The sequence below is a fragment of the Triturus cristatus genome, chromosome 3_2 (assembly GCF_964204655.1).
Source record: "Triturus cristatus chromosome 3_2, aTriCri1.1, whole genome shotgun sequence".
Lineage (NCBI taxonomy): Eukaryota > Metazoa > Chordata > Amphibia > Caudata > Salamandridae > Triturus > Triturus cristatus.
Window position 1 is genome coordinate 1,060,177,705 of NC_140584.1, and position 26,276 is coordinate 1,060,203,980.

General features: G+C 41.6%; 1 protein-coding gene across 8 annotated transcripts in view; it reads left to right on the forward strand.

Annotated features, from left to right (window-relative positions):
• The window catches only part of CLIP2 (CAP-Gly domain containing linker protein 2), a 515,486-nt gene that overhangs the window by 440,525 nt on the left and 48,685 nt on the right, over positions 1 to 26,276 (forward strand). For all 8 annotated transcript variants that reach the window (XM_085649783.1, XM_085649785.1, XM_085649779.1 and 5 more), the window contains 3 exons: positions 2,426 to 2,483; positions 5,592 to 5,675; positions 12,711 to 12,867. In XM_085649783.1, the coding sequence (XP_085505909.1) occupies positions 2,426 to 2,483; positions 5,592 to 5,675; positions 12,711 to 12,867 (299 nt within the window). The remainder of the gene's footprint in view (positions 1 to 2,425; positions 2,484 to 5,591; positions 5,676 to 12,710; positions 12,868 to 26,276) is intronic.

Consider the following 26,276-nt stretch of genomic DNA (forward strand, 5'->3'; position numbering starts at 1 on the left):
TCAGCAGAGGATTGCGGTCGCGTGAGTTATAGTTGCCTGCACTAACTATAATGGGGGAATTTCATTGGTTTTTTACGAGTGAAATGTCCAGCTAACTATAACATGTGTGAAACCTATGGTTTTTTAAGTGAATTTGCAAGGTTTTTTAAATGCTTATTCGTAACTATAACGTGTGTGAAACCTATGGTTTTTTTCAGTGAATATATATATATATATATATATATATATATATATATATATATATATATATATATATATATATATATATATATATCAAAACAAAGAAACAGAGTTCAGGATGTGAAGTTTCGAGTTGGGCTCCGGTTGCCCAAATATCACAGCACACCTATTCCATAGTCAAGGATATCTCGGACACTCTTGGATTTTAGAATGCAGTTTATTCTGACAAGTATGTCCACACCAACCCGTTTCTGCCGTAGCCTGTTGAACTGGCAATATCATTACATATGCATAATTACTGACATAAACAAGGGATAAAAACCAAAGTGAAAGTACTATGCAAGTGCTGAAGGCAGGCTCCATGTTGGCATGTACAAAAACAACTCAGAGACAGTGATGCAGTCAATACTGATGTAATCTCACATATGTCTAAATAGCATATATGCAAGTAGTATACGTGTATATGATAAATTAATTCGAGACATTATAAAATCAACATGTTACATAGATAATGATAGAAAATAGCAGGTGGCAGTTCTGAGTTAGTGGATTGGTGTTAAATCCCAAAGTGTGGTTTGATAAGGTCTGTGTTTTGTAAGCCTGGGTGTTGGAAATAGCTGAGAGGAACCTAACGATAAATATTAATTGTACCTTTCAGTGATGGGAGCGTGGTATCTGTTTGGTAAGACAAGCTGGTATGGATACCTCAGTTTAATAGTGGTGTGGTATTGGTCAGTGAAACTGCATGCAGCTAAGTTTGAAGTTGGGCATAAACTCTGTATTTCTTCCAAGGGGTAGGAGGTGCTTCAAATCAGTGAGACAATAAGATATAGATTATTTAAGTATTGTATATCAAGACCAAGCAGGTAAGCCGTGAAAAGAAAAATAGGGAAGAAAGTAACTTTTCAACTGTGTTATTTTTGGGATTTCTATAATTTTCATAAAGTTGCTGCATTTTCACTGGATAAAGTTAATAAACATTTTCAAACTTATGACTTAATCATCCCCACCCAATTCTAGGTGGAGGTCAAGATCTTTTACGTACTGTTACATGTCTTTATGAATCGGCTCTGAAATACCCACCTCCTTATTAGTAAAGCTGCAAAAAGGTTGCAGTCCTGTCTATTTGTTCTAATTGTATAGGACTACTCCTAGTTAATTTCCATTTTAGATGTGGTCAGTTCACAAAGGCATGCCAGATTATGGAGAAGTACTACAGGAGGGCTACTTTAGGGACTCCTAAATGTGAATAGGCCACACAGAGTCCAGGTTGTTCCATCTTTGAAAAGTATCTTTGAGTTGGGTAACAATAAATATCTGTTACTTCGCAGCAAGCAATACCTTGAGATTAACATGTTTTTTAACAGAAGCCTTATAAAAGGTAATGCCAGCGCTCCTCATGTATAGACACAACTCTTTCTGATGTTCCTCAACATCTTCTGGGTCTTTGAAATCCCAAATTTCAATATCTTCATCTTTCTTTAACTGGCAGGTGGTTCATGTATATATAATGAATAGTTGTCTCACTGGTGGTTTTCTCAGACTTGACAGATAGGATGCTGTTTCTCAAAATTCTATGTCCATATTTTTTTTTGAAAACTAAACCATTATTTCAAGCCGGGAACGTTTACACCAAAAGAGATTAGGTTTGTCCTTCTCCAGAGTTGATGATTACCTGGGATGAGACAGTCTGAGCAGCAGGGGCATCTTAGTCAATGGTATAAAGCAGGTATGAGACTGTGATTTTCCAGCAATTAACTGTTCGCTGCTTATCTAGTCTGAAATAAAGGTATTACACTTGTTTCTAAGGTTTCCAAATTTTGGGTACTGAATCATGCGACGATAAAGTGATTTGCCTAAAATTGAATAAAATTACTAAATTGGTACGGTGAGACCAGATTTCAGATCTCCTGGATTCATTGTATACATACCAGAATAAATGTTTCACACAGGACTATAGTGTGATATACATGAACAATAAAAAATATGGGGGGAAGGTGTGTGTGTGTATATGTATTTGTACACACACTCGCTGTTCAGTTATGTGTTTGAAATCAAAACGATTGACGTTTTAATGTTGGTTGATGCATACCGAACCCTTCTAGCTACTGTTGTATTAGGCACATTTTTTTTTCCTTTGGCTTGGATTTTAAACCACGTAAAATAGGTTAATGAATCACATACACTGTAAGGATTATCTCTTAATGTTTGTATTTAGTTACAAAAAATGTGTTTATTCTTTCAGATGATCAACACTAATGACATTTCCGAAGAAAAGATGAAAATGAAACAGACAATGGAAGGTAGTCTTCTCTGAGTTACTCTCACGCACAACTTTTAAGAAACATACTCTGTTTATCAAGTTTCTCCTCCGGTGCCACTTTTTATCAAGGCCACTTCATCCTTCTGTCCGGATACAGTTAGTCCATACAATGCTTTTAACCTTGACTCCTCTGTTTCCCTTTTATATCACCGTGCCTCCCACCACCATCATCATCTAGTCATGTTTTCAAGCTACATTTTCAGCCAAACCAAGTTGTTACTGGTCATTCTCGCTCTATATAACCAGCAGGAACCCACACAGCAGGCCTCTTTAATGCATGTAAACATGTTCAACCAGACTCTACTTCCAATCTACATTATTAACCATACCCAGCAACATCCTACAGCTAGTACACCATCCCATATATACCAAGCCACTGCCCATAGGATCTCCAACCCACAACAAATTGTAAATTATGTGACTCTTCCCTCACCTCATTCTCTCGGCTCATCTCTACCACAACCATCCAAAAAGCCCATTCATTTCCCCTTACTACCTTAATTACCCAGTCATTGTCAATATCTTCATACCTTGTTACCTGGCAATGGAGACAAGCAGTCCTACTGCCCTCGGCCCTCGTTTAGAAGGCAGTAGGAATGCAGCTGAATGGTAAAAAGGTCGAACATTTTATAATTACCATAAAATCTCATAGTAATACCATCACTAAGTGCCACCAGCTTTGGATGTGTAAAGTACAGACTGCAACTTCCTGGTCATAAATTATTCACAATCTTTTCTGAAAAATGCCTGACTGGCCTGTAGTAACGTTACCACTACTGCGGTATTTTACATCAAGATTTCAATAAGGGTAATGATAAAATATTCCTTAATAGTCAACAGCAAAACTAACTATTGAATCACAGGAAGGTTTACAAATCTTAAAAGAGATAAATGTGCGTAGCAAATGGATCCTAAAAAAAGGGTTTTGAGATATATCAACTTGATAAGAGCACCTGACTCCAGGAAAGGCACAAAATCTAAATTGCCAGATTAAATTATGCCCCTAGCTCCATTCCCTTCTCCATTAACTAAGCACTCAAGAGCGTGTTCCTGGCTAGAGCATACTTGAACTGTAGGCAGCTGAATGAAAAAATCCAAGTGTTGGAGTGAAAAGCAGCACTGTAAATTTAAGGTTTACAGATGAAGATCTCTGCTTAATTTGAATAGGTATTTGCCAAGACACAGCTCGGGGCTAATTTTACATCACCAAACTTGATGTGCCCGCATTCACGAATGCACTACTTGTGCAACGGCCAGATAGTTGTACCTTTTGCATGAAACAACAGCTGCTGCAGAGTGGCATCATAAATTAATGTAGAAAGAGAAAGTGGATGAGGTCAGAGAAAAGCAGATGGTGTATGTCCGTGAAGGAGCCTCAGGATTAGCCAAGAATATTATTTAAGTCTAAACACCCAACTTACAGATTTCGTCCTTTGGGATATCTTGTTAGCTCTTGAGAAAGGTCAATGGGCCTTTGCCACCATATTAAAATTGCAGCATGGAAATGAAACGCGAGCATAAACTATCCATATATCATCAACTTTTAGAATATGTATGCTCAGTCAATGATGAGAGGTTGGTGAGGTTTCAACACCTTTATTTATATTAAAGATTTAGTATTGTTTTTGTCATCTTTATTCAGAATAGTTGGATTACAGAAATATCGATAAAAGATTGATTTGTGACAGCACAAATTAAATACAAAGTGTTACATAAAGGAAAATTGTCACTAAGCTAGCTACAAAGCTTAACCTACTCTAAGTAGAACCCGTGAAGTGTTCTTTTTGAAAAAGAGCAAGATTTGAAATATAAGATGCACTTCTCATAAAGAGTCATTCTGTAAACTCAGCCGAAGTTCCCTACAGCTGCAGTAGCAACCGTCAATAGTAAAAGGATTTTTGCAGTAGCATTGGCCAGCGAAAAGGGTCTTTGTAGAAAAGAAGTCACCTAAAGCAGTACCTGTCGGCAACAGAGTAAAGAATCATCTCTCCAGTAGAATATTCGCAAGGCAGGGAAAGGGTCTGGATCTCTCGGTCTCTCATCAGGAACTCCTACACCTAGCTAGGAACACTCATTATTATAAAATCACACAATAATGAATCTTACTTTAGTATACGTTAACTCTTTCTATCCAATGGAAACCTCTCATCCAATGCTTCTCCTCCTGATTCCCACAGTAAACATTCACGCCAATATATTGTAAAACATTGTTTCATGACTTAGTTACAAGGAGGAAAGTTCTCATGAGAACCTTCCTACCTAAGCTAAAAATATGTGCTCTATGTTCATTGTGAATAGAAAGCAAATTGCATATGATGGGGAAGACTAGCAATAATATTCTGTGAAGCATTCATAAAAATGTTTACTCAAGTGGTCACAGCAAAGCAAATTGTATTAGGGTGAGTGAACTAACATGGGGTGATGAAGCTCTGAAACATAAGTTTGAAGTCAGCACATTCATAAGCAAGTTGCTGATGCTAGGCTAAATGCTCCAAATAAACATCTATTAAGCTGTGAGCAAGAGTCAAGAGAAAAAGGATTTGAGGCCTAACTAAAAGTGCACATCTCAGAATTATAGCTTACTACAACATTTTTTTTAGATATATTATTGAATTTCTTAGAAGCAAAAACATTTCTCCTACATATTAATTATTAATGAAATGTTTTGTGTTTATTAATTATACATTAGAAGGATTCTTTCGCGTTATAAAACAGGCACATTTTGTCCACGTCATTTTCTATGTGAAAACATTTTCTGCAGCAGTTTAAATACATTATAAAGTGCTATTCTAACATGGTCTGCATGTCTAAATATAATTTTTTGAAAACTTTCTTCTAACTGTTTGAGGGAGAGAAGACGCCATGCAAGGGTGACTCAGAGAATGTGGGAAAGTGAACTCTAGGAGGTTGTTGGGTAAGGTTAGGCCAATGTGGGTGAACAATGGCAATAAAGGTGCTTGTTGGTTGAGGGTCTGGCAGTGATATAGAGTGAGTGCTTGGGTGCCTGGTAGAAGTTTGGTTAAAATAGGTATTATAATTAAATGGCATTCTGGAAAATCCTGATTGCATTCAATCTTTTCTTTGAAAGATCTGCAGGCCAAGCTGAGCAAAAGGGAAAAAGAGATTGCATCCTTGTCATCCCACGTCGACACCCTGAGGTCCCAAATTGCGGGTGAGTTCAGACAGTGTTTTATTGTTGGAGAGTATTTTCTAACAATGTCTTATCAAGCTAGATCGATTCCCCAAACCTAAACCAAACAAACAGCAACGGCGGACCTTCTATGCCGCACCTCGTGCCAGTTCCTATGTGTGAAGGCGCTGTGCAACCAACCCCTACGATTCCCCAAACCTGTTTGCCAAGGCACAAATTGTAGCTGATTGTTCGAAGAAAGCAGATCAAAGGTAGGTAGGTGTACATGCTTAGAAGAAAGTATTGAACTTAAGGATGTTAAAAAAGGAGACAAGGTATGCAGAGAAAGTACAAAGAAATAGAATGACACATAGGGCAAATGTATCTTGAAGGAGAAGGAAGCATGAAGTTAATGTATGCATGACGAGAAACATGGAAAAGTATTAAAAGGAAGGGAAGGCAGTACGAGAAATGTATGGAGGAGGGGGAGGCAAAGAGAAAGCTGAATGAGCAGGTGGTGGAGGGATTTTAATCTGACAGTCCTCCACCTAACTTAACTTGCTTATATGATATGAAGAACAATGTGTATGCAGAAATTTGAGTCTGCTGGAAGCAATAAACAGTCATTCGGAAAGGGGGGTCTTTAATTTTTTGAAAGACGAATAAAAAAATACTGTAATTTTGCTATATATATTTTAATGTATTCTTGTTTCCCCTTGTTAAAAGAATTATAAAGCCCCTCTCAATTGTTGCTTTCAGCTAACTCATATCTAAATCTTCCTTTTGCATAATTGGACATGATCTTCGAGGGGTTCTGGTGACATCCTAAACCACAAGTTTGAATGCAGAGTGGATTGTTATTGTCACCAGAACCCTGAGATGGTAATATAGGACCATATTACGTTATCCATTATGTATTTTAATGGTGCATGTTTATTTTGGGGGTAGTTAGCTTGAAAAAGCAGTTTTCTTCAAAATGCAGCTCATAATGGGCACTGGTCGGAATAAGAATTTGTAGGCTTTGTTTAACGTTCATGAATAAATTGGTGATAAAACAATCTGCTATGGTGAAGTTAGTGGCTATATGTGATTCTGTAGCTGGAAAGTTTAACGCACAATAAAACTAGTAATAATTGTGCGACATAATATGCCACAAAATTTTAAAATTTTGCCCAATATTTTGTTTCTAGATCAACTGGACAAAAATAATAGTGCGTCTGTATTTGACAGACAACCATGAAATATTTTCAATATTTCATCATACCCTGTGATATTTGGGGTTGTATACCACTGTTTGTGCAATAAAAGCATTAAAACATGATAATATATATATATATATATATATACATATATATTATATTTACTAAAAAAAAACATAGGTTTCAGGGACGTTCTAGTTAGCTGGACATTTCCCTTGTACAAAACCCTAGAAATTCCCCCGTTATAGTTAGTTCAGCTAACTATAACTCGCGCCCCCGCAATGCACTGCTGATGATGTCACATATTACATCACTCATGACATGGTTAGTGACATCACTGATGACATCACTGATGACATCTCAAATGACATCACTGATGACATCACTGATGACATCAACCAGTGAGTCTGTGTTTCTGAAAAGTTTAAATATGTTTAATATATATAGGGAAAGGCCTATGGAAGAATGAGTGGGCGTATAAGTGTATGAATGGATGATTTTGTAGGTGCGTGACTGACTCTATAATTGAGTCATTAAACGTATCTTACTGCAGACTAGTGACTAAACTGTGTGAATGTCTGTATCTGTCTGTCTGTTGGTGTATAAGTGGCTGCATGGTTTTGTGAATAGCTATATGAGTGTCTATATGGGTTATTGATTGGTTGTCTGAGTATCTGTATGGGTGCCTGAGTGTTTGTGTGGGTGGGGTGTGTGTGACTCTGTGCATAGATGTGTGAGTGGGTGATTCTATGGGTGCATGGTCTGTAATGGACTGTATGGTTGGGTGACTGTATGTATGGGTGTGTTAGTGATTGAATGTATATCTCAGTGGTAAATGTGTGAGTAACTACATATGTGAAAGGCAGTATATATGCGTGTAAGAGTATATAACTGGCTATATGTGAGAGTGTGTGATTGTGAAGGTGGCTGTATGGATGAGTGTGTGCTTGTATCAGTAATTGTATAAGAGCGTAAGAATGTGGTACTATTTTTATGAGTAAGTGAACTTGTGTGTGTATAATTGTATAGGTGAGTAAATGGGAGTGTGATTAATTATTTGCATGACTGACTACGTGTGTGAGTACCTCTATGGATGATTAGCGGTGTGTGAGTGTTTATATAGGTGTATGAATGCATATGATAGTCCTGTACTAAGTGACTGTAAGTATGAGTGACTGTACAGGTGAGTGAGTGGATGTGTGTGTAGACCTGATAGTCAATGAGTGGGTATTTAGTTATTGGTATTGGAGTAACTATGGTTTTGAGAATGGCCGTCTGAAATTTTGAGTCGGTGTATCAAAGGTTATTTTAGGGTGTGAGAAGATGCACTAATTTATCACATGGATGATGTCATCAGTGATGTCATCATTGATGTCATTTGAGATGCATCAGTGATGTCACTGACCATGTCATGAGTGATGTAATATGTGACGTCATCAGCAGTGCATGGCGGGGGCGCGAGTTATAGTTAGCTGAACTAACTATAACGGGGGAATTTCTAGGGTTTTGTACGAGGGAAATGTCCAGCTAACTATAACACCCCTGAAACCTATGGTTTTTTTAGTGAATTTCTAAGGTTTTTTAAGTGCCAATTCCTAACTATAACGTGCATGAAACCTATGGTTTTTTCAGTGAATTTCAAAGGTTTTTTAAATGCTAATTCTTATCTATAACTTATCTCTAAAGCTATGTTTAATTATTTTCATTGGATTTCTAAATTTTTCTATTTCAGTGTGTCAATTCCTTTAATTATGTTTTTTTAAAATACTTTTTTATCACCATTTTTGTAACTTATTTTTTCAATTAATTCTTTTAAAAATTAAAAAATATTATTTGTTTTTATTGTTTTTTTTAATTGAAAAAAACATTTTAAATATTTTTTAAAATATTTTTTAAACTATATTTTCAAAACTTTATTTTATATATTTTTTCCCATTTTTGGGGGATTTGCATACCCTATGCGCACCGTTCTCGATCCCTGCGCGAAAGCATCCGCGTACGGTGTGCTTTGGGAACGTATTTTCATGCGCGATTGCTATGTGACAGGTACGCGACTCCAAGCCTATACGCAACACGTACGAAGCACGATACGTGACGCTTGCGCGCTTCCACGATACGTCATATGCGTGATGTTTATTTCCCAAAAATTGCAGTTTTTTTCCCCTGGAGTCGCGCACCCAACGCGTTATGAAGCGCGCACCCTACGCAAGAGAAATCATGCACCCAACGCGTTAGGATGCGCGACTCCTAATTTTACCGTAAAAAAAAAAAATAGCCCCTATCACTAATTTTAATTATCCCCGGGAACCCCATCCCCCGGGGCTTATAAAAAAACGTTGGGGACCGTGGGGGGAGCCCCAACGCCCCCACGGTCCCAGCCGGCTCCCCGTATCCTTCGGGAGCCGGCATTGCTTTTCCACATGGGGAGCTGCTGACATGCAGCTCCCCGTGTGGAAAAGCAATATCGCTAGGATTTTGAAAGAGAGAGCAGGTTTCCCTGCTCTCTCTTTCAAAATCCTAACGAAGTTTGCTATGGGAGGGCGGGAGACTCCCGCCCTCTCATAGCAAACAACAGTGTCCTGGGGGTGGGCACCCCAGGACACTGTAGGAGCCGGCCCTGGGGGGTGGCGGTCCCAAGGGCCCTCGAGGGCTCCAGGAGGGGGGCCACGCAGTCCCCCTTCCCCCATTAATTTTTAAAAATTTTGCCCCTGGGATTTGGCCCACCCGGGACCTAATTATTAACGAAGCGCGGAAGCCCGCACTTCGGGGTTTGTTTTTTTTCGGCCGGATCCGCGCACCCTGCGCGCATTCGCTGTTTAAAAAAAAAAAAAAAGGGGGCCCCAGAGGGTCCTTCTGGGACCCCCTAAGCAACACTACAGGGTCAGAGTATTTCTACCCTGCCCCCTTTACATCTTTCACACACTTATTTCCCTTACTTAATCAGCCTCGCTTCTACCGAGGCACAAGATGGCTGCCAACAGTTCCTGGTTTCGAATGTAGACAGACACTTGACAGCCAATTAGCATTCAGCGCATGATCGGGAGGGTGCGCGCTTGGTTCAAAGAGGGTGCGCTTAGGGTGCGGGGAGGGTGCGCGGATCCTACTCGGCCATAGATATATCTATCTTTTTTAGTTTTCTCAGGAACTACTGAACAGATTTACACCATTTATGCAAAAGGCACGAGTCTGAACTGAGAACTACCTCTTTGCCAAATTTGGTGTAATTCCGTTCAGCAGTTCGGGCTGTAGCTGCGTCAACAGGTCCTATGGGAAATTGCATGTGGAAAATGCGTTTTGGGACCCCCCTTTTTTCTCGGCCCCCGCTTGACGAATCACAACGAAACTTTCAGGATAGGAGCGGACCGGAGCTCACCAGAAGTTTGGAAAATTTCGCGAAGATTCGTCAACCGGCGCCAGACTTATTGGGAATAGAATGTTGCGTATTTCCTATGGAAAATAGGTCCTAACTATAACTACCTACTGGCGACTGCCAGTAGGTAATATATATATTTATATCTATTACATTCCTTGGTCTCATGTAAAGTGCTCCAATAACTTTGGGTCGAGTTCACGCTGTATAAAACTGCAAAAAAGGAAAAAGGTGTTTAGGGTGTTTTCTTGATCATAGCACTGCGAATAATGGTTGTTTTTGATTTATATTGATATGTCCTGGTTGACATGGCCAGTAATGTTGAAAGGAGCGTAGAGTAACAGCCCAGCTATGTGAAAGTATATTTTTGGTACAAACAAAAAATGGAGTATTACCTTTCAGGGACCTATGATTTAGCAGAATGTAATTTGATGAACCAGCACACGCAAGGAGAAAGATGGGAGCATTGGGGCAACTTTCAACTGAGGGCCACAATATCTAATACAGAAATGTATTCAGTCTGGATTTGTCATGGGAGGTCAGGATGTGGGTATCCCCTCTACCCCCCAGTCCCTAGGAGTCGATACCCAAATAGGGCGAGGCAATTTGCTACCCTCACCTCTTCTTTGCAAGATGCATATCCAAGATATTTTCTCAATTTAAAGTACTTTAAAAACGCATAAGATGGTGCAATGACATTTATAGTCATTCGAGAAGAAGATGAGACGAGGACATCAAGTAACTCATTAGTGTTAAACTGTAGGACCTTAGTGTTTGTGAACCAGGCTGTAAAATTCAGTGGTTCCACGAGATTTAGAGAATTTGATGTCAGCCAGAGAGGGGGCATTACCAATACCTGAAAGATATGTGTCGCAGCTTTTTAGTTCTTTGAAAGGGTTGTATTATCTCAGCATTTTCCTCCACAAACAAATCACAGTTTAAAGGAACTCTCAAGTAGTTTATAATTAAATCTCAAGCTCTTTACAGTTTGATCTGCTAATTATCGCTCTGTGACTAAGTAGCGCTATGTGGAGAGAAAGAGTAAAGCCAGCCTGCCAGTAGGAAAGCAAACATTTGCAACAAAAATAGCAGAGGCGCTAAAGAAATTGCAGAAGAGTGTGGCATGAATTTGCTCACATTATAGATCGTGGAAATATGTTCTCATGCGTTGTTAGTAGAACTTCTGAAGCTGTTCAGAGTACTGAACTGATAGGGCAAGTATGCGCTAACCTTGAGACGTCTGGGAGAGTGGGTGAGATCACTATGCTCCTCTGTTGTTGGCCAATGGTAGTTGTCCTGACTCGTTTTGGAATACTGAAGTGATATACAAGTGTTGAGAGAACATACACTGATGAAAGATGTGTCCACATATCCTTTTCTATCTCCCTAAATGTTGTGTGTCACAGCATTGGAGAGTCTCATCTATTCATTAACAGGAAACACCCACTAAAAGCATGACGTTTGTGGTATATGTAGCTATAGACACACAGGCTGTGCATACTCCTGCCATCTAGTGTTGCAAGTTGTTTTTCTTCGAAAAAGCATTTTAAGGCACGAGGTCTAGTGACTCCACCTATTAATGGTAATGCGCAAACGCATCAGCCCTATTGTTAGATTGTTTTTACCACGAACAGATGCTTACAAAGCAAGTAACATTTTCTGTACGTGGCATGTAGATACACATGCTGTGTAGGCAGTTCTCCCACAAGTGGTGACTATCTTGAGGACTGAAAAAGTGTGAGAAGAACAGCCTGGCCAAGTTAGCTTCTTGGCAAGCTAACACATCCATACAGTAATGATTTGTAAATGCGTGTGGAGTAGACCACGTAATTGCCTTGCACACGCTAGCTATAGGAATGTTTCCCAAGAAATCCATAGACGCTCCTTATTTACGGGCTTAGTGGGGCCTGGGAGGTATAGGCAAAAGTCTTTTTTCCTAGCATAACATGTTTGTCTGCATGTGACCAGCCAGTGCCTTTATGTGGTTTTGAGAGAGAGACAAAGAGCTGTTGTGTTTTACGGAAGGGCTTTGCCTATGAATATAAGACATAGGCACCCTTTTGACATCTAATGTCTGAAGATCTCATTTTGCTACTGAATCCAGATGCGGGAAGAGCACAGTTCTATAGTGTGATTCAGGTGAAAGCTAGAGACCACCTAAGGCAGGAATTTGGAGTTTGTCCTGAGGACTACCCTTTCATGATGTCCTTGGAAAGAAGGCTCTTACAGAGTAAGAGTTTTTTCTCATTAACATTCCTGAGAGAAGTAATGGCTACCAGGAAGGCTACTTTCCATGAGAGAAACTATAAAGGACAAGAGCAAAGGAGGCAACAAACAATGTTTTGGACTGTTGCTGTGAGACGATGATCATTTTAAGAGTGAATCATTCTCCACTGAAAACAGCAGTGGCTGAAAAGCAAAGCCTAGAAGTAATAATTAATAATTAAAATAGTGTACATACATTTCTTGATTGGTTTTGTTTGTATTTACTTATTTTTTTCCCATTAGGAATGGAAAATAAATGTAAAGCCAGTGATAAGAAGGTTGATAGCCTATCAAAAGATAAGAAGAGGCTGGAAACTGAACTGGAGGCTCTGTCTAGGAAAACACATGACGCGTCTGGTCAGTTAGTCCTGATAAGCCAAGAACTCATCAAAAAGGAACGGTAAGTAATGGTGCAATGCCTACTGATTGTTCACAAGTGTCTGGGCAGCATTTCAGCCAACCCCCTCTTTTTTTTTACTACAGTCTCTTTCTTTTGTATTCTAGTGCAGGGTTCTCCAACAGGGACCTACTGGTATCTCTCCAGCTATCTGTGAATAGCTCCTCTGTGCATCCAAGCTTAGTAAATGAAAAGCTTTTCTTTGGTTGAATTAGATATAATATATGGCTATTTCCAGAACTGATAAGCTAATGTTTGCATACAAAAATATTTAAGACTGATATCTAAATGGTTATTCACACACCGTTGGGAAGTCGTGTTACTGATGGTCTTTCTTGGGTCAGGGAAGATTGCGCCTTTGACTGCTATGACAAGCAGAGTGTAGTAATTCACTCAGAATCCAGTTGAAATAAAGTGAATTTATTGAGATAACAGGACTACACAGCTCTTGAACTGCCAACCAACTTCAGCATCTGTCAGACTCATCCAATTGAATTATAACATTCTAACAGTGACATCATGAGCTGACATCACACACACATAACAAGAAGCAAGAGAATAACTCAGGCTCACATAACATTGACTACAGAATATAACATACCTCCCTTCCTTCTGGCAAACTAAACTTAACACTAAACATATTATACAATACAAAAAAATAAACAAAACACTAGTCACGAAGTCTATGAGGAATAACACGAATTCTGGAACTACTCCTACGTTGACCTGAATGTATTTTGGAAGATCCATAAGCTTTGCTTGACACACTAGTATCCTTAGAACAGGTAAATACTTTGCTTGACGCACCTGACTTCTTAGGAGACAAATCAGACCTAGTTTTAATAAGTCTAGACAAATTCCACCAATGACCACCCTCAACCTGGGCAGCATTGTTATAAATACGAATGACCTTGACCGGATGTCCAAACTTAGAACATCCCTTCTTGATGTGTACAGGACTCTTAATACGTACAAAATCACCTACAGAAAGAGAGACCATCTTTACACTTTTTTTTTTGTCAAACAATGTTTTCTCTTTTTCTTGAGTATTATCAGAATTTGTTTTAACCTTACCCATGAGTACCTCAACATCACACAGTGAGTCCACCCACTTTCCCATCCAGCCTGGACGGAAACTCGTATTGGCCTTCCTACCTCTTAATAACTCAAATGGAGAAACCTTCGTAGACGAATGAGGTGTAGTTCTATAGAACCACAACATGCTCTCAAGAGCTTTGTACACATCATGCCTTCCATTAACAGCCCACTTGACACAATCACCTACCACCCTGTTCATTCTCTCAACGAGGCCATTAGTTTGTGGGTGATACAGTGAGCTTTTGAGATGTTTAATGCCACTGAGCATAAGAAAAGATTCAAACTCTTCACTCAAAAACTGTGTCCCATTGTCAGAAACCAGGAATTGTGGGAAACCTTCCCTCAAAAATATGTCCTTGAGAAATTTGACCAGAGATGAAGAATTGGCCTCCCTGACAACCTTAATCTCAGGCCACTTGGACGCATAGTCCATTACTACAAAAATTTATTGAACCCACGCGTGCATAGCACAATGGATTGCTAATCCATTGTGCTATGCACGCGTGGGTTCGTATCCCATCCTCGTCGCCAAATTTCTGTAGTAATTCACTCAGAATCCAGTTGAAATAAAGTGAATTTATTGAGATAACAGGACTACACAGCTCTTGAACTGCCAACCAACTTCAGCATCTGTCAGACTCATCCAATTGAATTATAACATTCTAACAGTGACATCATGAGCTGACATCACACACACATAACAAGAAGCAAGAGAATAACTCAGGCTCACATAACATTGACTACAGAATATAACACAGAGGCATTCAAAATTAAAATGAATAAAGGTTTTTGTGTGTTTTTTTTAGAATATTGCCAGTGGCCTTGACAGATGCACTATGGTTGTTACTGCTAGTCATCCTGCATGCAGTGGCCACTAACATAATCTTGGCTGAAGTGGTCACTGTGGAAACACTGATCGTTTTTGTTAGCAGCTGAGCATAATTTTGAATTCACAAAAGTAGCTCTTATTATAGAAAAGGTTGGCGATCTCTGCTCTAGTGTGTTCTGAGTTAGTGACCTCGCGTTGCTTTCACTGTTAATAATGGGATTCGGGTCAGTCTAGTCCAGTGACATTTCAATAACTCAAAGAGCTTTCATTGTGTTTAATGCCCTTCTGAAATCCAACTTACAAGTAATATTTTTCTCTCGTTTTGTTTCATCACTTTCTTCATTCTTCTTACTAATAACCTTAGTAGTAACAAAACGAGTCCGCAAGAGAGAATTTATCTGGAGGCAAAGTTACCAGTCTTTCAAGAAAGAAACCTGCGAATTAACCCTGGCTACCCACCTTCACTACATGGTGTGGTCCTGGCCAAATCATTTTACTTTTCTGTGCCCCAGTTTTCACGTATGCTAAAATAGAGAGACCATATAAACAAGATGAGCATCAATTTAAAGGGCTATGTAGTACAGTAAATTGGATTATTCTTGGTTTTCCTGCAGATTGTAATGCAACATTTTACACAAACCAGAGATTAAAGTTTTGAGGCACAGACATATATTTAATCAAGAGGCATTCGCACTAACTCAGATTTCCTGACCTCACCTCAACCTTTGAGCATTCCATAGAATTACACTGATGTTTTTTATGAAGGCATGAGGAGTATTTTAAGCCCAATATATCAATCCAGCCAAGTCAGGGGATGGGTGTAGCTGTGTGTCAAGATGAGCGCTTAGCCATGGCATTCCAACCCAGGTGATCAGATCTCGTATTCAGGCCTCGTCCCCGGCCTTGCTTGCCCTGCCTGAATGTGGACTGGGGTTCTGGGTAAGCTGCATTCTGATGGAGACAACCGCGACTGCCGGCTTGTGCTCTCGGTCTGCTCAGAGCTTGCCCTGGTGGCCCAATGGCAACGGTCGCAGGGTGAAGCCGCAGTCTGGATAGCCTGGTGCTGGCTGTGCTGGGCAGGAACAAGGAAGCACATATGCTGCGGGATGACAACCTCCACCGAAACTCCTCTTATCAGGATGTCAATTCCAGTATCAAACCCCCATTGAGCTCGATAGCGAGAGACCTCCTTGTTCAGAAAATGTTCAGTTGTGACATAATGCTAAAAATACATACACCTATATAAACACACACGCAGAAAAAAAATGTATATATATATATACACACACACATACATATATACACATACATCTATATACACATATATACATATACATACCTAACCACGTGACAAAAACTTGTTACTTTTGACAAAAACATATCGAATGTGCTGGTGGCCGAATTCCCTCCCCGAGAAAATGCAAGGCGTCCTTGGGGAGATCATTTCTTTCATAAATACAATACTGAGCTGCTTATTCTCCTAAAATCCCACTTCCACTAATCAGATTTGAAAACGAAGTTCCATTTCTTCAAAATGTTCAAATGTATAATCTTGAATAACCTGCTTCTGGGCCTTATTGAATCATGAAAATTAGCACGCTTATTCCAAGCTCCTAGATGTTTTAAACAAATGCAAAGTAAAATCAGTATTTGATTATAAATGGGCAATAAATTCATGGTCATATATATACAAATAACAATACTGTAAATCATTGGAATACATGAGTGTGACACAATTAAAAATACATGATTAGGTTTTTACAACCCCCTATTTTCCAAGAAGAAAGTTTCCTTTTACAAAAATCCGATAGAAAACAGCCTCATCATTTCCCCTTGTAAATCTTGGTTGTCACTTTCCTCATCATCCTTAAAAACGATAAGCATAAAAGTATTCTCAGAACCTTTATGTTTACAAGAGCGTTAGATAATTATCTATATTAGTCTAATAGGTATGCATATAATAACCTCAACTGTAACGATTGCAATTATTGATTTGAATATTTTTATGCGCCGTGGTCGAAAGACTTTCCCATACCATACGTGGAAGCCATTCGGTTCAAATCAGGGCCACTTTATATTGCATGTAATTTCTTTTATTTTTACACTTTCCATAATGATGTGTATCTGCTCATGTATGCTAAGAGAAGTGTTGGGTAAAGGGATAAAGCAGTCACTGCCTACATTTGCATGGACCCACTATCCCACTCCCTTTGGCCGTTAAGAGATAATTAAAAGCCATTCTATTTTGAATCAGCATTTTGGCTCAGGTATCCAACTTGTCTGTCACGAATCCTAAAGCAATTGTCGCGAATCCTAATGCTATTGCAGGTGAGTTAGCTATCTCATCTAAAATGTCTGCATTTCTTCTTCTATAAGGCAACAGTTATTCCATACATGGTAATTAAAGCGTCAAAGTGCCTTAAAGTTGTTGACCCAGCCTGCCTACCTCTTTTTCGATGTAAAGAATACGCGTCAAAGTGGCTTAAAGAAGGAACGATGTATCCTCAATAAGAGGTCCAAGTCCAATCCAAGGGCAGCAAAAAAAATATACATGACCTCTTTATAACTGATGGGTGCTCGAATTAAATGAATGCAGTCTCCTACATCAACAGGCATCTGCATGCAAACCTAGCAAGCAGAAGGACTGTCTGTCTGTACTTTTCCAGCAACAGCATGCAGGAGTTACCCTTATAGGCAGAGTGTCGGCTTCATGCAAGGGAAGATTCAATACAGTTTGGTCTTGGGATCATTCGCCATTCTGCAGCAAATATATATCCCACCACTAACGAGATGTTCAAATCACAAATAAAGATAGCAGGCCCAACCCACAGAGCAATCTGGTATCCAGAAGCAGGAGGTCTCTCAGTTCAGACAGAGGTAGTAGTGATAAGAGGCTTCAGGTGCCACATCTTGTGGCGGTGGTGGTACAGGAAAATAAGCTTAACATCAAGAACTTGACCCACAGGTCACCAGACGACAACATTTAACAGGTGTGTCTGTGATGAGCAGGATGGATAAGTTACGTACCTGTAATCCTAGTAATCTTCCATTGGTATACTCATCAAAGTCATGAGCACTAAATAGTCCCGTCCACATCTGGGGACCCCGGAGCATTAACAAAATATTTGCATATACACCTATATATATAATATGCATATATTTCTAATATACACACATGTATATAAATATGCAGCCCAAAAATAATTTTAGGCTCAAATATGCCAATATTGCATTGTATTTTTCATTTGAAAAATGTAAATCATAAAATAGCATTTCCATGACACAGAGAAATGTACCTGCTACTTGTTTTTGAGCATAGCCTTTATTTTCAAAGAAAAAGGCAAGGTGCTAGCAGGCAGATTAGCCTAAAAGGTTGCATATAGAATACTCATTTGAGAAAACTGGCGCCGTGCCTTTAAGACCTCCAGGACCTCCAGGCTCCCATCATGCCCCACAGGTGACAGTTAGGTCAGGTCTTTTTGGCGGCGTATTACATTGTATAAATAACATGAGGAACATACATTTTGGTATGGACACGGTATTCGTCCGAGGAGGAGGGAGGGTTGCTTATGACTTTGATGAGCATGCCCCTGGGAGAGAACTAAGATTACAAGTAAGTAACTTATCCTTCTCTTCCATGGGATACTCATCAATAGTCATAAGCCCTGAATAGAGTAGCAATCCCATCCCGAACCCTGCGGAAGAATACCTGCATATCAAACCTCTTTTCAATCATTTGTTATCCAAATAAATTCCTCAAGGATGCTTGCCCAAACTGAGCATCCGCCTGAGTATCAGAAACTAAGCAGTAATGGCGGCAAAGGTGTGGGCTGAGCGCCATTTAGCTGCTTTGCATATCTCTTGGATAGGTACATTTTTAAGCAGAGCCGTAGTAGAGACTTTACCTCTCGTAGAGTGACCCCTTGGCTAGCCAGAGAGCTGTTTGTGAGCTAGCTGATAAGATAATGTGATGCAAGATACTATCCATCTAGCGATGGATCTTTTAGAAGAGAGGAAACCAGTGTGTAATGGACCATAGTTAACAAAGAGGCGGTCTGACTTTCTTATACCCTTTGTTCTATCCAGATAGAATTTTAACACCCTCTTTAAATCCAGTAAATGCAACGCCCTCTCAGGTGGATTGCTAGGATTAGGAAAAAATGTGGGTAGAGTGATCGACTGATTGATATGAAAATCCGAGATCACCTTAGGAAGGAAACTCGGGTGAGTCCTCAGAACCACTCTGTTAGCATGGAAAAATGAGATAAACAGAGGTAATTGCCCTAGAAAAGCAGCTTTCCAAGAGAGGTGCTGTTGAGAAGCTTTGTGAATGGGTTCAATTGGGGTGCCCATTAATTTATAAAGGACCACATCAAGTTCCCAGGCAGGAGAAGGTAACCTAATTGGTGGGTAAACCTTTTTTAGCCCCTCCAGGAAGTCTTTAACAACTGGCATTTGAAAGAAAGAAGCCTGAGTGGGAGACTTTCCATACGCTGTAATTGCTGCCAGATGTACTCTAATAGAAGAGAACTGTAAGCCTGCTTTAGCTAAGTACAACAGATAAGGTAAAATGACCTGTTCTTGGCCCCGGATAGGGTCATGACCTTTAGCTGTACACCACAGATAGAATCGCTTCCATTTGAAAGCATATGACATTTAGGTCAAGGCCTTCTCGCTTCCTTTAAAATCTGCATACAGTCTTGCAAGAGGCCTAAGTGTCCATATTGGAGGAACTCTGGAGCAATGCTGTTAATCTCAGTGACAGTAGGTTGGGATGGAAAACCTTCCCTTCTGACTTGGTGAGCAGATCCGGATGGCATGGCAATCTCCTGTGTGGCATCTTGGACAGGTGTAGCAGGTCCGGGTACCACCACTGGCGAGGTCACTTTGGTGCAATCAGGATCATCTCTGTCCTAGATCTGTACAGTTTGTTGATCACCAGAGGTATGAGAGGGACTGGTGGAAAAGCGTAGAGTAATTTCTCTGACCAGTCGATCAAAAGTGCATTCCCTCTGGAGCCTGGGTGAGGGTATCTGGGTGCAAAGGCGCATCATTTTGCGTTTTCTGCGGCCACAAATAAGTCTGTGTCTGACGTGCCCCATCTTCGAAAGATGTCTTGTGTTATCTTGTCTTTTAGCACCCAGTCGTGCTCTTCGATGAAATTCCGGCTGAGGGTGTCTGCTTGTGCATTGAGGGCGCCTGGAAGGTGGACTGCAGATATTGACATGTTCCTCGATAGAAACCATTTCCAGATCGCTTTAGCCTCCAGAGACAGGGGTCTGGTTCTGGTCCCTCCCTGTTTGTTCAGGTAATACATCGTTGTGGTATTGTCTGTCTGAACCAGCAGGGAACTTGACTCGATGGAGGGAAAGAACGCTTTGAGAGCCAGATGTACCGCTCTGAGTTCTAGCATATTGATGTGGTTAGTTTTCTCCTTTTCCAACCACATCCCCTGGACCTGAAAAAACCCCATGTGAGCACCCCAGCCCTGAAGGGACGCATCTGTGACGAGAGTTTGTTTGGAGAGTTCCTGGTAGAAAGGAACTCCTTTCAGGAGATGAGACCGTTGTGTCCACCATCTTATTGAGATTTGGACTGGATGAGGAAGAGTTATAGTGTCCTCCCAGCAGTTGGAAATTTAAGACCATTGGTCCTGCAGAGCTTGCTGTAAGGGTCTCATCTGTAGCCTGGCATTCGGAACAATGAATAAGCATGACGCCATCGAGCCCAGCAGAGAGGACACCTGCCTGGCCATGGGATGAGGTGTTTACAGGAGAGTACGACCCTTGTGGAGTATTCATAATAGTCTCTCTTCCGAAGGAAACACTGTTTGCAGCGTCTATAGTAGTGCCCAAGTAGTGTATCCTCTGTGTTGGATTGAGGACAGATTTCTTGAAATTGATGCGCAGGCCTAACTGGTTTATGAGTTGAATGCAGCATTTCAGATGTTCCTGCAGTAGGCTGGGAGAGGCACTTTTGAGTGACTAATCGTCTAGGTAAGGATAGACTAAGATCTTTTTCATTCGCAGGAAAGCTGCTACCACCCCCATGCATTTTGAGAAGGTGCGGGAGCCGACTTGAGTCCAAAAGGCAGGACTTTGAACTGGAAGTGGTCTGATTGTATTCTGAATCGTAGAAACTTCTGTGCTTCTGAGAAATTTGGATGTGAAAATAAGCATCCTGAAGGTCTATTGAACACATCCAGTCCCCTTGATGAATGTGTGGAATGATTTGGTGTAATGGCAACATTCTGAATCTCTCTTTGAGGACAAATATGTTTAAGAGTCTGAGATCGAGTCTAGGCCTGGACTCCTTGTTTGGACCTTTCTTTGGTACCAAGAAGTACCAAGAGTAGATTCATTGTTGATGTTGCTCCAGGGAACCTCTTCGACGGCCTGTTTTTGTAGTAGGATGGAGACCTCCTCTCATAGCATCTTTATGCGCTGTACTGGGTTTTTCCGAGGAGGTACAGACGGTGGAGATAATTTGAATCTGATTGAGTACCCATTCCTCACAATATTGAGTACCCATTTGTCCTGCGTTATTTTGATCCACTCGTCCAAGTGAAAACGTATACTTCTCCCCATCGGAGTGGGTAACGGAGCTGGGGGAAGTAAGCACTCACTGCTTAGCCTGTTGTTTTTGCTGCAGGAGATGTTTGGCTTCAGCTGCCTCTTCCTCTACCAGGTCGTCGCTGGTGGTAGTGAGATCTCGCCTGATGTTGCTGCGCTGACCAATTACGGGTTTGAATCTTTTGTTGATATTGGCGGCGATCATAAGGTCGGTAGCGACGTCGGAAATCTTTCCTTTTCTCCAAACCAACAGCCTTCGAGGTGTCCAGTTCAGATTTCCTTCTTGACATCTCATTATCAGCTTGAGAGCCAAAGAGCGAAGTACCATTGAAGGGAAGGTTGAGAATCCTGTGTTGGGCCTCTAGTTTCAAACCCGTAAGTCTTAGCAAGGATTTTTTCTTTCTCTTTTGTATTTTAGTATTGGCTTCTTACCTCACAGACACCATACTTATTGTATACCTTATATGCACATATTTCTTTGTACATTGCTGTCCGTGAATCGATATCCTGACAAGATTATAAATCTGTTCACTTATAATTTACTACAGAAAGTGCTGCTGTGCTGTGTACCATATTAAAGATAAAAACCTCAATAAAATTATGTTTGAAAAAAAAAAAAAGTCTTAGCAAGGAGGATTATCGGGCGCAGACTCCATGGGAATAACCATGAGCAGCAAGGTCTGAGGCATCTGCTGCCACGCTTATGACTTAATTAGCCACGAGCTCTCATTCATACAGGACTGCCTGAAAATCCAACCGATCTTCTTCTGGTAACTTCTCCGTAAATCTTGAGAGAGAGAGTCCCATAGCGAACGGTCATATCGACACAGCAATGCAGAAGCGCTGGCCACTTTCATGTAGGCGTCAGATGTGCTGCACATTCTCTTGCCAATGGAGTACATGGCTTTGCTGTCTTTGTCAGGGGGAACAGCAGATGAGGATGCTCCCATGTGCGCTTTTCTGTCTGCTGACGCGATGACGGAGTCAGTTGGTGGATCAGACCTCAGGAAGAACGGGTTCTGTTCTGGGGCTCTGTATTTCTTTCCTATCCGTGGTGGTGCTGCTCCCACTGAAGCCGGCGTTAGAAAAGTGTGGAGAGACGGTTCTAGTAACCTCAGTACCAGAGGGAGTAGAGGTCTAGAGGAGGACCTGTGATGCAGCGTCTCAAAAATCACAGACATCGAAGGTGCAGAGGAAGGCATCTCGATGTTAAGCTTTGCAGCCCCTCTATACAGCACCTCGTTAAAAGTGACGATATCTTCCACTGACGATACTCTAATTGGTGGAGTAGATGATAGAGTTGATGACTAGTCAGCCTTCGAGATTCTGGAGTCAGAGGACCATGAAGCAGACCTACGTCTTCCCTCTCTAGGCGAACGGTGCCGAGATCTTGATTTGGAGCGACTCCGAGGAGACGTTGATCTATGTCTCCTTGAGACTGATGACTGTCATGGTGTGGCATGTTCTTGTCTGTTCGGAGAATGAGAATATTGCGAATATTCTGTGCCCAGGTAAATTTTCCTCATTTTCCAGTTCCTTTGGCTCTCCAACCATCTCGGGGAGAGGTTAGTATATTGTTCTGGAGCCGGAGAACCTTCCGGCGTGATCTGAACGATCCGGAGTGGATGTAGCACTCCTTACGTCAATACTTGGATTTCCCTCGACCTTTAAGGGCCCCTCGACGTCGGTACAGGAGAGCGATCTGTCCTTGGTCTCTTGGCAGGTGGAGACCTATGAGTGGATGTAGGTCTCGACGTTGACCTCCTCGACAGCGATCTCCTCATCGGTGACCTTCTTAACCTCGAAGATGACCTTCTTCTCGACGTCGGATGCAACCTTCTGTTCTACGCCATTCTCAAAGGCGACCCTCTCGACGGCGATCGTCTGGACGGCGATCGTCTCGAAGTCGACCTTTCTAATGGCTTTGTTCGGGTCCGCCCTGCCTTTGGCGATGAAGCCCTCAACTGACTGTGAACCAGTCTTACCGGCGTCAATGTCTTTGGCGTCGATGTCTGGGGTGCCCTTGACATCGGTGGTGTTCTCGACGTCGGCACTGAGGCCTTCGATGGCGACCGCACCTGTCGGTGCTGAGTCCTGGACGTCGAGCGTCTGCCCTCTGCCATCGTAGGCGAGCCAAACTTGGATTGCCTACGAGAGGGTGTCGACGACGGCTGATGGGAAGATGGCGCATGTCTTAATTTAGACTTCGTACCTGGAGTCTTCAACGACGACTGCGGAGACTTCGATGCTGAAGGAGGGCACAAGATTATTTTTGACGTCGATCTTTCCCTCTATGGTGAATTCAACCAATGTCTTCTTTTTTCTCTCTTTTTCTTGTGCTCTGACCTTACTTGAGAGGAGAGCTCTCTAGAGGGATTTCCCTCCAGGCCACTTACAGACTCCTTTCCTCACTCCTGCATGGCATGCAGCTTGATCTCCGCTGTCTCACGAAGGGTTCTTCTGGAAAACTGCTGGCAGTAGTAGCACTTGTCAGGTCTGTGTGAAGATGATAGGGACACAATACAGACCGAGTGTGGATCTGACTACGCCATTTTTTTCCCACTGGAAGGGCAATTATTAAATAAGGCTGGCATTCTGACAGGAAAAATAGCTGTAAAGTCAGAAAAAATGATGGTACTAGTACTATAAGTACTAAAAATGTAGAGTGAAGAAAAAAAATCTCACTTGAAAATACCAATTAGTGACAGAAAACAACTAACTGACGAGCCCAATGCTCCAGGATCCTCACAGAAGGAGCCGGAAAAAAGAACTGACCTAGCTGTCACCTGTGGGGCATGATGGCAGCCTGGAGGTCTTAAAGGCACGGATAGTTTTCTCTAATTCTATATGCAGCCTTCTAGGCTAATCTGCCTGCTATCACCTTGCCTTTTTCTTTGAAAATGAAGGCTATGTTCAAAAACAAGTTGGAGGTACATTTCTCTGTGTCATGGACATACTATTTTATATGATTTACATTTTTCAAATGAAAATACAATGCAATATTGGCATATTTGAGCCCAACATTATTTTTTGGGCTGCATATTTATATACATGTGTATGTATCAGAAATATATGATTATTTTATATATATAGGTATAGAGGCATTTTGTTAATGCTCCAGGGTCCCTGCACGTGGGCGGGACTATTCATTGCTTATGACTATTGATGAGCATCCCCTGGAAGAGAACTTATAGCGTTTACACCAACAAGCATTTGATTTAGTGCAGGTTTCTTCTGGTACAAGCAATCATAGCTCCAATCCCCAGGCTGAAGAGGCAGGAGTCAGTCGGGCACTGAGATAACATTGCTTGCAACTGAGAATGGAATCTACAGTATTATAAGACTTCATCATCGTAAAACTGTAAATACAGCTTGGCAGTATAAACGGGGATTTTAGAGCGGCATCATGTGTCAGCCCATGATTTTTTCATGTGACTCAATTGTGTCTTCTGTGAAGAAATCGCTCTCTGGGACCAAAATGTTAATAGCAGAGCATCATGCTTTTTTAACTATTTCTGTGCATATCTTCGGTATCTTGTTCTTTAGGATACCATTACTTCTTTCCACTTTGCCAGGGGACTCTGGGTGATGGGCACAATGAAAATGCTGGTCTGTTCCTAGGGCCTTACAAAGTGTCTGTACTACTGCAGACACTACGTGTGTACTGCGGTCATTGCTGATTCGGAATGGTACCCAGAACTGGGGGATGAAATTTCTGGGTAACCACTTAGCTACTGTGATGGCATATGCACAGGCACCCTTCTTTAAAACATACATACAATGACAAGAGCTTAAGAGTAATTTGCACATTTGGCCATCTGAATGAAGTCTACCTAGATGTGCACGGAAGGGCCCCGTGGAAGAGGGTGAGAAGCAGGGATGGCATTGATCCCTTTTACAACTTTGTGACTGCCAGATAGCACAGGATTGGCAATAACTCTGGTCTCTGGAAAAAAGAGGACACATATAATGGGTTACAGTGGCACATATCATGACATGCCTACCAACATGGGCTGCTCCATGATACAATCTGGCGAGGCTGGGGCGTAGAAATTTCGGAATGACCACACATACGGTACTGTCTCTCCACACCCCCTCACGGACTCTTTTACATTGATGCCTGATCCAGAGCTGCTTTCAATTTTCAGAAGCTTGCTTTTGCACTTGAGACAAATCCTTTAAAGTTGGTACAGGATGGGGGGGTCATGGCCAAGATGGCATGGCGTAGCAGTTCATCCACAGAGCTCTGCCGGGCGCGGCCACATCTAGCATAGAAGCCAGCATCCTGAGGGCCCTGATGAACTGCCAAGGGCGTGACACATGCCAGATTAAGGAAGGTAACCTGCAAAACGCCCGTCTGCAGTCACAGGCGGATTTTGGCAGGACTGACCCGTCGTCCGTGGAGTGCCCATGAAAATGGCAGCCCCTGCTTAAAGCGACAGAGCGCGGAGGCTGGTGAGATCATCGTGAACTCCGAACGACGTCTAAAGGAACCGACTCCCAGTGTGGCGTTGGGAGAATGGACGGAGACCACGGCCCGGACCTAGTGGCAGAGGTGAGCGGAGAACCATGGTGTAGACCGAAGACCGGGTCCGTGAAAATGGTGGCCCCTGTCTAGGGCATTGGAGGGCGGAAGTAGTCAAAATCATCGGGAGCCCCGGACGACGTCGGAAGAAGCCAACACGTGGTGTTGGGAGAGCGGACGGAAACCCATGCCCCTGTTTCTGGTGGCTGAGGTGAGCCGAGGGCTGCTATGCAACTTACATGTCTCCATTCCTAAAAGCAAAAGGAGATGATCATGGCGGCGACTCGAGACTTACCAGTTATATCCTTAGAAGGAATATAGCTTGGAATTTTCCAGGATCTTTCACCACTTACCCCATACTTGGGAATCACCACGCACCTTCTGAAAA